Source organism: Canis lupus, chromosome X, assembly GCF_003254725.2.
Source record: "Canis lupus dingo isolate Sandy chromosome X, ASM325472v2, whole genome shotgun sequence".
Taxonomy (NCBI): domain Eukaryota; kingdom Metazoa; phylum Chordata; class Mammalia; order Carnivora; family Canidae; genus Canis; species Canis lupus.
Window position 1 is genome coordinate 98,181,394 of NC_064281.1, and position 14,452 is coordinate 98,195,845.

The following is a 14,452-nucleotide window of genomic DNA, read 5'->3' on the forward strand; positions in this document are numbered from 1 at the left end:
TTTAACAAATAACTTTTTAGGTAAGAAGAAAAACTCCTACAAAATTAAAGATCTTTCAAAACTAATTTCTGAAAAAGAAACAGAATATTTTTAAAAACCTTCAAATCTAAGTATTTGCAGGTGAAAATGAACAGGCACTAGAGCCTTACTGGGAAATGGATTAGGGCAAAGAAGAAAATGCTTAAAACAAAACAGGATCCCATACTATTTAAGAGTAAACTTTTATTTATGTGTTTATGCATTTGTTTATTTTTCATAGCCTTGAACTTTAAGTCTCCAGAGGCAAATACATTCATTCAGTAAATTGATTGCCTATGATTTGCTAGGCATTAGTGGAGAAATGAGAGAATATAAAGATTCTCTGCTCTCAAAACAATTATGACTGAGTTGGAAACACATACATGCACACAAACACAATTTACTGCTGTATAACAACTATATAAACCTGTTAAGACAATCTCTGTGAGCAAAAGCTTATTTTTCTGTATTTCTTAATTCACTTTTAGTACCTTTGGTTCAGATTTGCAACTGAATAGCATGTAGTGAATGGACACTAAGGCAGCACTTGAGTGCCAGAACATTTACGGAAAAAACAGACATGCCACAACACTAATCCAAGGCCAGCATAACCTGGCCAGTTTTGAGGAAGGGCCAATCTCCCTTCTCACTTCCAATATTCTAACATATCTTCAACCTAATCCCAATTATTTTAATCCCCAGATCATCTCCTGAAACAAACTTCCAGTGCCTTTGATAATTGTATATTATTACATTGAGGGCTACAACATCAATACTTTCTTTTTTAACAATATATTTATTCTACTTTAGATAAGAATCTTTGAAATTCACAAAATAAAATCTTATTAATTTGGACTTTACAAATTGTGCATCTTTTTCCAAAGGGATGGAGACTGGGTTCATTTTTGTCCTTCGCAGGTTTTTGTGATGTAACTGTTCAGCAGAATTAGAAAATTTAAAGTATGCTGAAATATAATATTTGGCATTAAAAACAGAAACAGAAAAAATATCCAGTCTATATCCTGGATCAGTATACATTCTGCCCCACCTGCCATACATTCTACATTTTTATACTTAGAATCCCTGCTTTGAATGATGGCACTGAAATTCTGTGCAAGTTCCTTAAACAACAAACATTCAAATATATTTACAAATTTTGATAGTACTAAGGCAAGAAGTGAAAAATACACATTCATTTATTTGTTTAACAACAGGTCATTAAAACTTAAGTAAGGATTGAAGGACAAAAAGATTAATTGTTCAGATTAATTCTGAACATTCAACCAACAGAACCCTTGCATTCCTGAAGTGTTCTGACATATTGAAATTTTGGTACAAAAACAAGATTCTATGACAACATTTTTTTTCAAAGAGAAAAACCTTTTTTAAAAAGTATGCTTAGCACCAACAACTTAGAAACCATAAACACCTAAGATTACAATTTACAAATGGAATGTTTCCAAATTTGGTAATCTAGAACTTGGAATGTATTTTCCAATTGGAACAATGCTCTATAAAACTATGGCTAACTTTCCAGAACAGATGTACAAACCCTGTTTGCATGATTTTATTTTATTTTTTTAAAGATTTATTTATTTACGATAGACAGAGAGAGAGAATGAGGCAGAGACACAGGCAGAGGGAGAAGCAGGCCCCATGCTGGGAGCCCGATGTGGGACTTGATGCCGGGACTCCAGGATCGCGCCCTAGGCCAAAGGCAGGCGCTAAACCGCTGAGCCACCTAGGGATCTCTGATTTTAATATACCATTTACCTGCAATGAAAATAACTAAACACAATATTATTGTAATATATAAACAAAAAATCCAAGATATTATGCTGAGTGAAATAAGTCAATCGGAGAAGGACAAACATTATATGGTCTCATTCATTTGGGGAATATAAAAAACAGTGAAAGGGGATAAAGGGGAAAGGAGAAAAAATGAGTGGTAAATATCAGAAAGGGAGACAGAACATGAGAGACTCCTAACTCTGGGAAAACAACAAGGGGTGGTGGAAAGGGAGGTGGGCGGTGGGTGGTGGTGACTGGGTGACAGGCGCTGAGGGGGGTACTTGATGGGATGAGCATTGGGTGTTATTCTATATGTTGGCAAATTGAACACCAATAAAAAATAAATTTAAAAAATCCAAGATAAAGAAATACAAAATTCTAAAACCATGACTGTGTGGCATTAAAAAGAGAATATATAACTCAAAGAAAACAAGTAAGAGTTAGCCAAAACTCTTTCTAATGTGAATTCAAAAAGATGGTTTGGAGAAGTGTAAAAAAGTATTAAAGCCAAGTTTTGATTGCCTGAAGGAAACGTCTCTTCTCTCTCTCTCTCTCTTTCTCTCTCTCTCTCTCTCTCTCTCTCTCACACACACACACACACACACACACACACACACACACACACACACACGGGACAGGTAAGCTGGGCACTTTCGACCTGGAAGACAAACAGCACATTGAGTTAAGAAGCACAAACACAGCGTGAGGAAGGAAAGTGAGAGGGGACCGGGAGGTAAATCTGGGCACCGTGAGAACGCACGCAGCAGCCACCCTTAGCTCCAGAGGCCTGCGTAGTTCCCATGGAGGCCTGAAGGGAGAGGTCCTCCAGCCACGAAGAGCTTCATCTCAGGCCAGTTGTAGCAGTGGGTGTAGAGCGCGTTGGGGAACTCGCCCATCCCACCGAAGTAGTTCACCCACAGGTCGTCGTGGTTGAGCCAGCCTCTGCCACAGGTGAGCTTGAGCTTCCTCCCTGAGGGCCCGGGAGAGGAGTCGGGGCTGGCTGAGGCCCTCTCCTCCAGGAACCTCTGGGCGCGGATGTCGTAGAAGAGCAGGGAGCCATGGCCCGTGCCCACGGTTATGATGTGCTGGTAGAAGCTCAGGGAGCGTACGCCCGTGCCACCCTCCCTGGAGCACAGGGGCCGGATGTTTTGGTGGCCCTGGCGCGGGTCCAGGAAGGAGACGTGGGACTGGGAGCCCACGGCGTACAGGGACAGCTCGTCGCAGAAGGTCAGGCACACGTTCTCCCGGCAGTAGGGCAGCCTGATGGACAGCAGCCTGGACAGAGCGCTCCGGGCTTTCCACAGGTGGAAGTAGCCGTCCAGGGACACGGCTCCCAGCTCCTGGTTCTTGCCGCTGAAGGCCAGGGCCCGCACCTTGCGGTTGCTGGGGCTGGTGCTGGACCTGGGGATGGTCTCCATGTCCCTCGGCCGGATGTGGGCGTACACGGGGAGCCCGGCGTCGTTGTGCCAGGCGATGCTGCCGTTGAACATGTCGGGGTCCACCCGCCACAGCGCCACTGTGCCGTCGCGGGAGCCGCTCACGGCCACCGTGTCGCTCATCCAGGCGATGCTGAAGATCCAGTCCTTGTGGCCGTGGCGGTCGCCCAGGCACACGGGGTCCAGGGTGGGCAGGTGGTAGACCGCCAGGCTGTTGGGGTTCTCGCCCCCGGTGGCCAGAAGCGTCTTGGAGGGATTCAGCTCGATGGCGTGGATGCCGCAGGTCGGCTGGGCCTGGGCCAACCAGGGCCCCCGGTCGCGCATCAGGGGGATGCGCGTGATCTGGCCCGAGTGCACGTCCACCACGAACAGAGTGTTGCACTTGGTCCCGCACACCACCTGCCTGGCGTTCAACCACTGCGACGCGAACACCTTGTTGAGCGTGCCCAGCGCCAGCTCGCGCTCCCTCAACAGCTCAGGCAGCTTCTGCACCGCGTAGCCGCGCAGCTCGCCCTCGGAGCCCCGGAGCCCGGCGCCGCCCCGCGCGCCCACCTCGCGGCCCTTCAGGTACTGCACCAGCGACCGCCGCGTCGCCCGCCGCCTCTGCTTCTTGCGCAGCAGCGGCCCCTCGGAGGCCGCCGCCGCCGCCGCCGCCGCCGCCGCCGCCGCCGCCGAGCCCTGAGACGACGAGCTCGCGGCGCCCGCCTCGATCGCCGGCGCTTTCCGCTTCCTGCTACCTGTTTGCTGCAGGGCCATGGTGGGCGGCGGGCGGGTGGCGGCGGGCGCGGCGGCGGCGCGGCGGCCCGTGGCACCCACGTTGGCTGCGGCGGCGGCAGGCACCGCGGCGCCTCCGTGTCAGCCGGGAGCTTGGACTGTAAGGGGCCAGACGGCCGGCGCGGAGCCTCCCGAGAAGGGACGCAGCGGCGAAGAAGGCGAGGGCGGCAGGCGGAGGGGAGTGGAGCTCGGCCGTAGTGCAGTTGCAGAGGCGTGGACCTAGGCGATGGCGGGAAGTGCGGCCGGTGGGGCAGCGGTGAAGGGCGAGCAGGGCGAGGACTGCGCTGGGGCCCGCGGGTGAGGGGGCGGAGGCAGCGGGAGGCGTGGGCTTGGAGCAAGCAGGCGCGATGGAGTGAGCGCTCCCCAAGCAGGGGAAGTGGGATGGACCACTGGGGCTGGGGGTGCACGAGGGCCTGCGCTCCAGGTATTTCCAGGCTAGCCATGTGCTCTTGTCCTGGACCTCCACCAAGTGACACAGGATATTTCGCCGGTCTCAGGACAGCAGCCAACCAACCTTCTTAAAATCCCTACTTAAATAAAATTTGAAATCTTAGATATAGCCTACCACGTTGCTAGAAAGAGCCAGTGCAATTGTCTTCACGAAGAAATAAATGTGCACTTGCTGCAATCCTGGAAGACCCTGGGCTAAGATTAGACATTGAATTTAGTGGGGGAATGGGAGTGTTTGGGAACTACAGGGGACCCCCTCCTTTCTGTTCGTTCTGCAGCCACCCCTCTTTCGGCCGCTCTGCAGTGATCTTAAACACTTTCTACTATACCTGTGTGTGTGTGTGTGTGTGTGTGTGTGTGTGTGTGTGTACTAAAAATTGAAGTCTTTGAGCTCATGCACCCGAGTGCCTTGAGGAGTGCATTCCACATACAGGTCTCCAGGGATCCCACTTTCTGGCAGGCGTGATGGAGGAGACCCATTAGGCATATCTTTGGGAACATGGCAGGCCACACTGATGCTGACAAGGGAGAAGTTCCTTGGAGGTTTTGGCTTCTATTGTACCCTAGAGACATAAGGAGGTGGAAAGGAGGAGTCAAGGGGTGCAGCTCCTCTCTGCTCCTTGGTTGTGTTAGCTCCCTCTCTCAGTCTCTCAGCCTCAGGTGCCTGGGCATATTCCCCTGGGGCCTGAGGAAGGGTACTGTGGGATAGGCAGGATTGTCACAGAGATGGAGATAAACTACTTTCAGAAGGAGGCAGCCACAGGGACACATTGATGAGAGAATGTAAAGGTTCAGAGCACCAGCTTAGTTTCAGGAGTTGGAAGTTTCATACCCTCAGACCATTCAGAACAGCCTAGTGGCAGGTTCCTCCAAACACAGGCATACAGTTACACAGTGAGTATTTGTCATTTCTAATTGCTGAGTAATATTCCACTGTATACATAAACCACATCTTCTTTATCCATTCAATACCCACCATTTGCTTCAACGTGGATGGAACTGGAGGGTATTATGCTGAGTGAAATGAGTCAATCGGAGAAGGACAAACATTATATGGTCTCATTCATTTGGGGAATATAAATAATAGTGAAAGGGAATAGAAGGGAAGGGAGAAGAAATGGGTAGGAAATATCGGAAAGGGAGACAGAACATAAAGACTCCTAACTCTGGGAAATGAACTAGGGGTGGTGGAAGGGGAGGAGGGTGGGGAGTGGGGGTCAATGGGTGACGGGCACTGAGGACGGGCACTGAGGGGGGCACTTGACGGGATGAGCACTGGGTGTCATTCTGTATGTTGGCAAATTGAACACCAATAAAAAATAAATTTATTATAAAAAAATAGTTACACAGTGATACCTCGCACTTTGAAGCTACTGGTTGGTACTTCCCCACTTCCCCTGTTCTGTTTTACTGATTTTTCTCCCTACTTCCCCTACTGTTTTTGCAATGTCACGTAAAGTGCCCAACTCCCAAGTACAAACCATGGGCCTTTCCCACCATGCCAGTCCAGGTGTTACATTCCAGTGATCCCTAACACTCTCCGGCACCCCAGCCCTGATTCCTCCCCATCTCATTCAGCCCATAGCTGACAGAAGAGGTTGCAACTGCTGCAGGTAGTGAACATGAAATTAGAAAAGGCTTCATGGAAAAGGCTACATTTTGTTTCCACAGGTGAGCCTAGGGGAATGGACATTTCAGAAAGAAGCAACTATATGACAAGGTATGCAGAGTGTAGAGAAGAGATTCACAAACTTTAGTGCATATTCAGGTAATGGGGACAGCTTAATAAATATGCACATGCCTTGACCCTATCCTAAAAGATTTGATACAGATGGTCTGTGAACCACTCTTTGAGAAATAATAGTCTAGGCTCTTTTCAACCGATCAGGCCAGAGTATGTTGCAGATAGGAGATTAATAGTACATTTTCAGAGTACTTCAGAGCTACCCTGAAAATGGACCCCCTATCCATGTGATAATTGTCAAAGCCTTAGCAATTAAAGTGGATATTATCAGTTTGAGGCCAAGGCAGAGGGTAGCCTAGGCAGAGAAATTATACCTATGAACTATATATAACTTATTATATTTTACTATTTAACCTGAAACCTTTGCTATATTATTACACTGACAAGCATTGTTGTAGTAATTTTAAAATATTATCTTGTCTAATCCACTGTTATAATAGTGGTGGATTTTGTAGATGAGGAAAAGGAGTCTTGCAGGAGTTATGATTTAGTAAGTCAATGAATTAGTAAGTGATGGATGCAGGATTTTACTCAAGTAATCTGAATCCAAATTCCATGTTCTTAATCACTTCTCAAGAGATATGTTAGGAGTTGAATGAAAGGTTCTGCTAGTGATAGAGATTATTTTAAAAAGACCTTTGCACCACCCAAAATGGTGAAATATGGCTGTGGACATCTGTGGAAGTTGGACTCCATGGGTAAAGATACAGAACAGGTGTGAGAGATCCTGTGATCAGTGGCAAGGCTTTCTGAAAGAGGCGACACTATAACTTCCCTGACAGCAACCAGAGTAGCAAGAACCAGTTTAGGTCATCCTGATGTCATTCTGTAATAGAATAAGCAATATGAAGATCCATAGCAAACACAAAGAACTAAGAACTACATCCCTCTTTTTTCCTGGGACCAAGTAAGCATCAAAATTTAGTGATATCCCATAAAAAGGATAGCCCTTGGAATTTCTGATATTAGACTTTCTACCAGCCAGATGGGCCCAATTTTGAAATGTGCTGTATTTTTCCCCATGTTTCATGAAAGAAGATAATACCCATTACCCAAGATTCACAAGAAAAAGAGAGGACCTTGTATGCTCTGGGGATATGTTACCATGGAAGGAGAGGCAACCACTTACACACCTAATATCTTCCAAGGCATAACACAATGCCTGTATGTCTGCAGTAGTGGAGGGTGAGTATTATAACTGTCTAAAACACGAGTAGGCAAAAGACTAGTTCACAGAGTAAAAAAAAAAAATCTAAGCAGGTACACCTGATTTTTGTCTATTTATTTAAGTATGACACACACATACTACTATGCCCATATACTTTAAACATTCTTGAGAACAAAAATTGATTTAATAAATTAATGTAATGCAGATTTCTACTAGTATTCTAATGTGGCATACCTAGAATATATTTGTGTATCATGGAGAAAGGGAGTTGATATGGGGGAAGGAGAGAAAGGGATGAAGAAAGCAAAAAGGGAAAAATTAAAATTCCTTCCAAAATTCTGCATACAGGGATCCCTGGGTGGCGCAGCGGTTTGGCGCCTGCCTTTGGCCCAGGGCGCGATCCTGGAGACCCGGGATCGAATCCCACATCGGGCTTCCGATGCATGGAGCCTGCTTCTCTCTCTGTCTGTGTCTCTGCCCCTCTCTCTCTCTCTCTGTGACTATCATGAATAAATAAATAAAATCTTAAAAAAAAAAATTCTGCATACATAATTACATGTACACATTTATTTGAAACTTTCTATATGTATTTATGTATTTATATAAATATAATTTTAATAAAAAGTAATATGCAAATTAATTATCTAATATGTTCTTTGGTACCTAACTGGATTGTTTTGTATTCACAGCTTTTTTTTGGTATATTTTTTTAATTGGAGTTCGATATACAAACATACAGCATAACACCCAGTGCTCATCCGGTCAAGCACCCCCCTCAGTGCCTGTCACCCAGTCACCTCAACCCCCCCGGCCACCTCCCTTTCCACCACCCCTTGTTTGTTTTCCAGAGTTAGGAGTCTCTTATGTTCTGTCTCCCTCTCTGATATTTCCCACTCATTTTCTCTCCTTTCCCCTAAAATCCCTTTCACTATTTTTTATATTCCCCAAATGAATGAGACAATTAATGTTTGTCCTACACCAATTGACTTACTTCACTCAGGATAATACCCTCCAGTTCCATCAACGCTGAAGCAAATGGTGGGTATTTGTTGTTTCTAACGGCTGAGAGATATTCCATTATATACATAGACCACATCTTCTTTATCCATTCATCTTTCAATGGACACAGAGGCTCCTTCCACAGTTTGGCTATTCTGGACATTGCTGCTATACACATCGGGGTGCAGGTGTCCCGGCGTTTCATTGCATCTGTATCTTTGGGGTAAATCCCCAGTAGTGCAATTGCTGGGTTGTAGGGCGGTTCTATTTTGAACTATTTGAAGAACCTCCACACAGTTTTCCGGAGTGGCTGTACCAGTTAACATTCCCACCAATAGAGCAAGAGGGTTCCCCTTTCTGCACATCCTCTCCAACATTTATTGTTTCCCGTCTTGTCAATTTTCCCCATTCTCACTGATGTGAGGTGGTATATCATTGTGATTTTGATTTGTATTTCACTGATGGCCAGTGATGTGGAGCATTTTCTCATGTGCTTATTGGCCATGTCTATGTCTTCCTCTGTGAGATTTCTGTTCATGTCTTTTGTCCATTTCATGATTGGGTTGTTTGTTTCTTTGGTGTTGAGTTTAATAAGTTCATTATAGATCTTGGATACTAGCCCTTTATCTGATACGTCATTTGCAAATATCTTCTCCCATTCTGTAGGTTGTCTGAGTTTTGTTAACTGTTTCTTTTGCTGTGCAGAAGCTTTTGATCTTGATGAAGTCCCAAAAATTCATTGTTGTTTTGTTTCCCTTGCCTTAATAGATATATCTTGCAACAAGTTGCTGTGACCAAGTTCAAAATCGTGTTGCCTGTGTTCTCCTCTAGGATTTTGATGGAATCTTGTCTCACATTTAGATCCTTCATCTATTTTGCGTTTATCTTTGTGTATGGTGTAAGAGAATGGTACAGCTTCATTCTTCTGCACGTGGCTGTCCAATTTTCCCAGCACCATTTATTGAAGAGAATATCCTTTATCCAGTGGATAGTCTTTCCTTCTTTGTCAAATATTAGTTGACCACAGAGTTGAGGTCCCATTTCTGGATTCTCTATTCTGTTCCATTGATCTATGTGTCTGTTTTTGTGCCAGCACCATACTGTCTTGATGATCATTGCTTTGTAGTACAACTTGAAATCCAGCATTGGGATGCCCCAGGCTCTGGTTTTCTTTTTCAATATTCCCCTGGCTATTCGGGGTCTTTTCTGATTCCACACAAATCTGAAGATGATTTGTTCCAGCTGTCTGAAGAAAGTTCATGGTATTTTGATAAGGATTGCATTCACTGTGTAAATTGCCCTGGGTAGCATTGACATCTTCACAATATTAATTCTTCCAATCCATGAGCATGGAATATTTTTCCATCCCTTTGTGTCTCCCTCAATTTCTTTCAGAAGTGTTCTGTAGTTTTTCGGGTATAGATCCTTTACCTTTTGGTTAAGTTTATTCCTAGGTATCTTATGCTTTTGGGTGCCATTGTAAATGGGATTGACTCCTTAATATCTCTTTCTTCAGTCTCATTGTTAGTGTATACAAATGCGACTGATTTCTGGGCATTGATTTTGTCCTGCCACACTGCCAAATTTCTGTATGAGTTCAAGCAATCTTGAGGTGGAGTCTTTTGGGTTTTCTACGTAGAGTATCATGTCAGCGGCGAAGAGGGAGAGTTTGATTTCTTCTTTGCCAATTTGAGTGCCTTTTATTTCTTTGGTTGTCTGATTGCTGAGGCTGAACTTCTAGTACTATGTTGAATAGCAGTGGTGAGAGGGGACATCCGTGTCTTGTTCCTGATCTTAGGGCAAAGGCTCCCAGTGTTTCCCCATTGATAATGATACTTGCTGTGAGCTTTTCATAGATGGCTTTTAAGATGCTGAGGAATGTCCCCTCTATCCCTACACTGTGAAGAGTTTGGATCAGGAATGGATGTTGTATTTTGTCAAATGCTTTCTCTGCATCTATTGAGAGGATCATATGGTTCTTGGTTTTTCTCTTGTTGATATGATCTATCATGTTGATTGCTTTAGGGGTGTTGAACCAGTCTTACATCCCGGGATAAATCCCACTTGATCCTGGTGTATAATCTTCTAATGTACTGTTGGGTCCTATTGGCTAGTATCTTGTTGAGAATTTTTGCATCTGTGTTACTTAGGGAGATTGGTCTATAATTCTCCTTTTTCGTGGGGTTTTTGTCTAGTTTTGGAATTAAGGTGATGCTGGCCTCATAGAACGAGTTTGGAAGTATTCCATCTCTTCCTATCTTTCGGAACAGCTTTAGTAGAATAGGTATGGTTTCTTCTTTAAACGTTTGATAGAATTCCCCTGGGAAGCCATCTGGGCCTGGACTTTTGTATCTTGTGAGGTTTTTAATGACTGCTTCAATTTCCTCCCTGGTTATTGGTCTTTTCAGGTTTTCTATTTCTTCCTGTTCCATTTTTGGTACTTTTTGGTTTTCCAGAAATGCATCTATCTTTTCTAGATTGCCTAATGTGTTGGCATATCACTGCTCATAATACGTTTTTAAAATCATTTGTATTTCCTTGGTATTGATTGTGATCTCTCTTCATTCATTCATGATTTTATTAATTTGAATTTTTTCTCTATTCTTTTTAATAAGGCTGTCTAATGGTTTTTCTATCTTATTAATTCTTTTGAAGAATCAACTCCTGGTTTTGTTGATCTGTTCTACAGTTCTTCTAGTCTTTATTTCATTGAGTTCTGCTCGAATCATTATTGTCTCTCTTCTTCTGCTTGCTGTAGGTTTTATTTGCTGTTCTTTCTCCAGTTCCTTTAGGTGCAAGGTTAGCTTGTGTATTTGAGTTTTTTTCCAAGTTTTTGAAGGATGCTTGTATTGCGATGTATTTACCTCTCATGACTGCCTTTGCTGTATCCCAAAGATTTTGAATGGATGTATCTTCTTTTTCGTTAGTTTCCATGAATCCTTTTTTTTCCTTTTTAAAATATTTTATTTATTTATTTATTTAGTCATGAAAGACACAGAGAAAGAGAGGCAGAGACAGGCAGAGGGAAAAGCAGGCTCCATATAGGCAGCCCAATGTGGGACTTGATCCCGGGACTCCAGGATCACACTCTGGGCTGAAGGTGGTGCTAAACCACTGATCCACTCAGGCTGACCACCATGAATCTTTTTAATACTCTTTAATTTCCGGGTTGACCTATTTATCTTTTAGTAGGATGCTTTTTACCTCCACGTGTTGAATTTCTTCCAAATTTCCAAATATTCTTGTGATTGGCTTCTAGTTTCAAAGCATTGGGGTCTGAAAATATGCGGGGGACAATTCCAATCTTTTCATATCGGTTGAATCCTGATTTGTGACCCAGTATGTGGTCTATTCTGGAGAAAGTTCCATGTGCACTTGAGAAGAATGTGTATTCAGTTGTGTTTGGATGGAAATTTCTGTATTTACTTGTGAAATCCATTTGGTCCAGTGCATAATTTAAAGCCGTTGTTTCTTTAGTGATGTTGTGATTACAGTATCTGTCATTTGCAGAAAGTGCTGTGTTGAAGTCTCCCAGTATTAGTGTATTATTATCTAAATAAGATACTGTACTGTACTTTGGTTATTAATTGATATACTTGGCAGCTCCCACATCAGGGGCATAAATATTCATGATTATTAGGTCCTCTTGTTGGATAGATCCTTTAAGTAGTATATAGTGTCCATCTTCATCTCTTACTACAGTCTTTGGGATAAACTTTAATTTATGTGCTATGAGGATTGCTACCCCTGCTTTCCTTTGAGGACCATTTGAATGGTAAATGGTTCTCCAACCTTTTTTTTTTCAGGCTGTAGGTGTCCTTAGGTCTAAAATGAGTCTCTTGTAGTCAGCATAGAGATTGGTCTTGCTTTTTTTTTTATCTAATCAGAAACCCTGCAGCTTTTGATGGGATCACTTAGCCCATTCACATTCAGAGTTCCTATTGAAAGATATGAATTTAGTGTCATCGTAATACCTGTTCAGTCCCTGTTTTTGTGGATTATTTCCTTGGGCTTCGTCTTTCTTTTACAGGCCCCACTTAATAGTTCTTGGAGAGCTGGTTTGGTGGTCACATATTCTTTCATTTTCTGCCTATCTTGGAAGCTCTTTATCTCTTCTTCTCTCTGTAGCATTCCAGCTGTTAGAAGTGTAAACTCTTCTCTCTGTAGCATTCCAGCTGTTTTCTCTTTAAATCTCAGGTTGAATTTGTAGGTTTTCAGGATGATTTGAAAGTTGTCTAGGTAAATTGGTTGGGACTGGTGAATTGGGGACCCTACTCTTTCGCCATCTTGCCCTGCCCCCTCCTGTAGTTACTGCTCTGAAGATGTGTTCTAGGGAATTGTAGTTTATGGAGTGCTTATCAATAAGATAAGTACTATGCTAAGTGATTTACATAATTTATTTTATTTAATACCTACCATTATGGCTAGAAACAAATATTATTTCTGCCATTTAACATTTTAAGAAGTGAAGCTATAGCAATTTTAAGACAACTCTTTAGATGAAAATTTATACATCTAGTAGGTGAAAGAGCTGAGATCAAAATGTATCTTGGTTTGTTTCCCAAGGTAATACACAGCCTATAGCATGTATTCTTTGTTGAATTTTTGCTTATAATAACAAATGATATAGTGAGGCTCTTGTTTTATTTCTTTGAAGATTAAGAAGTACTGCTTTTATTTTTAAGGTAGAATATAGTTAGGAAATGGTAAATGTACAACTCAGTTAAAAACTTGAGCCAATTACTGAGAACTATTAGGACGAAGTTAAGATATATTAAATTCTTTTGATTTGTCTGAGGTCATTAGAACATGTGAGGGTTAGAAAGGGGAAAAATATGGTGAGGCACCACTCTCTCTACTTGGCATCTCTCATTTCAGCATACACAACTTTTTCATGATCATGGAAAAAAAGATACATTGAATTCTTCTTACCCAAGTGTCTGGTTCCTTTTGTTCAGAATTTTTTGGATGTATCAAATCAATCTTGATAATTTCAAAAATCTAAAATATAGCATAATGCCCAGTATCAAATATATAAGAAAAGGAAATATGTAATATCTTAGTATTATTTTCTTTCCTTTTTTAAGTCCAATTAGCCAACATAGACTACATACTTAGTTTCAGATGTAGTGTTCAATGATTTCAGTTGTGTGTTATTTTCTTATACTTTTTCTAATTCCTGATTCTTAGAATTATAGGATCAATAAACATCAACAGAGATCCATTTCCTTAATTCCTGGTTAATGTTCCCTAAGTTATCCTGAACCAAGGAGTAGGAAAAGAGCATGGTGCCTGCTTTGCCACAGCGTTTTTGTTGTCAACTTGCCTCACTGATAGGTCTTGCTTTAAAAGAAGCTTTTTGTTGATCATGCTTTATACCACATGACTTTGTTATCCTGGTCCTAACTGATTAGACCAAGTATAGGTAAGAGGCTAAAGATAAGTCAGTTCATAGAAAGACAGGTGACTGTATCCTAGGTCAAAAATGAGCTGGGACAATGATATTCTCAGTTATAGTAGGAAATACCAACTACCGTGAACTTAATATGCATTTGCTATAACTAGTCTACAATGGAATTTTGAAAACCCTGATTCGCAGGGGGAAATAGCGGCTGGAGTTGAATTAAATAACAATGCAATGTATTGCAATAAAAGTACAAAGGAACTAACACTATAGCTGATTGGCAAATTAACAATGAGACTACTAGTTACTACAATTAAAACAAAACTTAATGAATTTATCTCCAAATTATATGTCTTTTATAATATATTTTTGAGGAGCAAACTGGCATTTCATGTGTGTTTTAATTATTTCATATGATTACATGTAAGTTTTCCCATTATCACTTGTCTAAATGTCCTCTAAGCATTGAAAAATTAAAGGAGACCCAATCAGTAATATTTTCTCACATTAATTTTATGTTTTAAGAGAACCTAATTGACCTCATAGCAAAATGCTGTCCTATAGAGAAATTAATTGAAAATAGGAAACAAGGATTTATTTATCCACGTATCTTTGTATCTCTCGTTTTCTGTACACACACATATATATATATACATAAATAATAATTC

At 42.2% G+C, this 14,452-nt stretch overlaps 1 protein-coding gene and 1 pseudogene across 1 annotated transcript; one reads left to right on the forward strand and one right to left on the reverse strand.

The window, feature by feature from the left end:
* Positions 1 to 210: 210 nt before the first annotated feature.
* LOC112649216 (DDB1- and CUL4-associated factor 12-like protein 2) lies at positions 211 to 4,001 on the reverse strand. Its single transcript, XM_025431370.3, has one exon. It carries the CDS (start codon positions 3,999 to 4,001, stop codon positions 2,583 to 2,585), a length of 1,419 nt encoding a protein of 472 aa, XP_025287155.1. The 3' UTR covers positions 211 to 2,582.
* Positions 4,002 to 4,245: 244 nt separating this feature from the next.
* LOC112649080 (dynein light chain 1, cytoplasmic-like) overlaps positions 4,246 to 14,452 on the forward strand; it is a 179,861-nt pseudogene continuing 169,654 nt past the window's right edge.

What these genes read in the sequence shown, in the direction of transcription:
- LOC112649216 (XM_025431370.3), bottom strand. Translation starts at nt 4,001, where the DNA reads ATGGCCCTGCAGCAAACAGGTAGCAGGAAGCGGAAAGCGCCGGCGATC.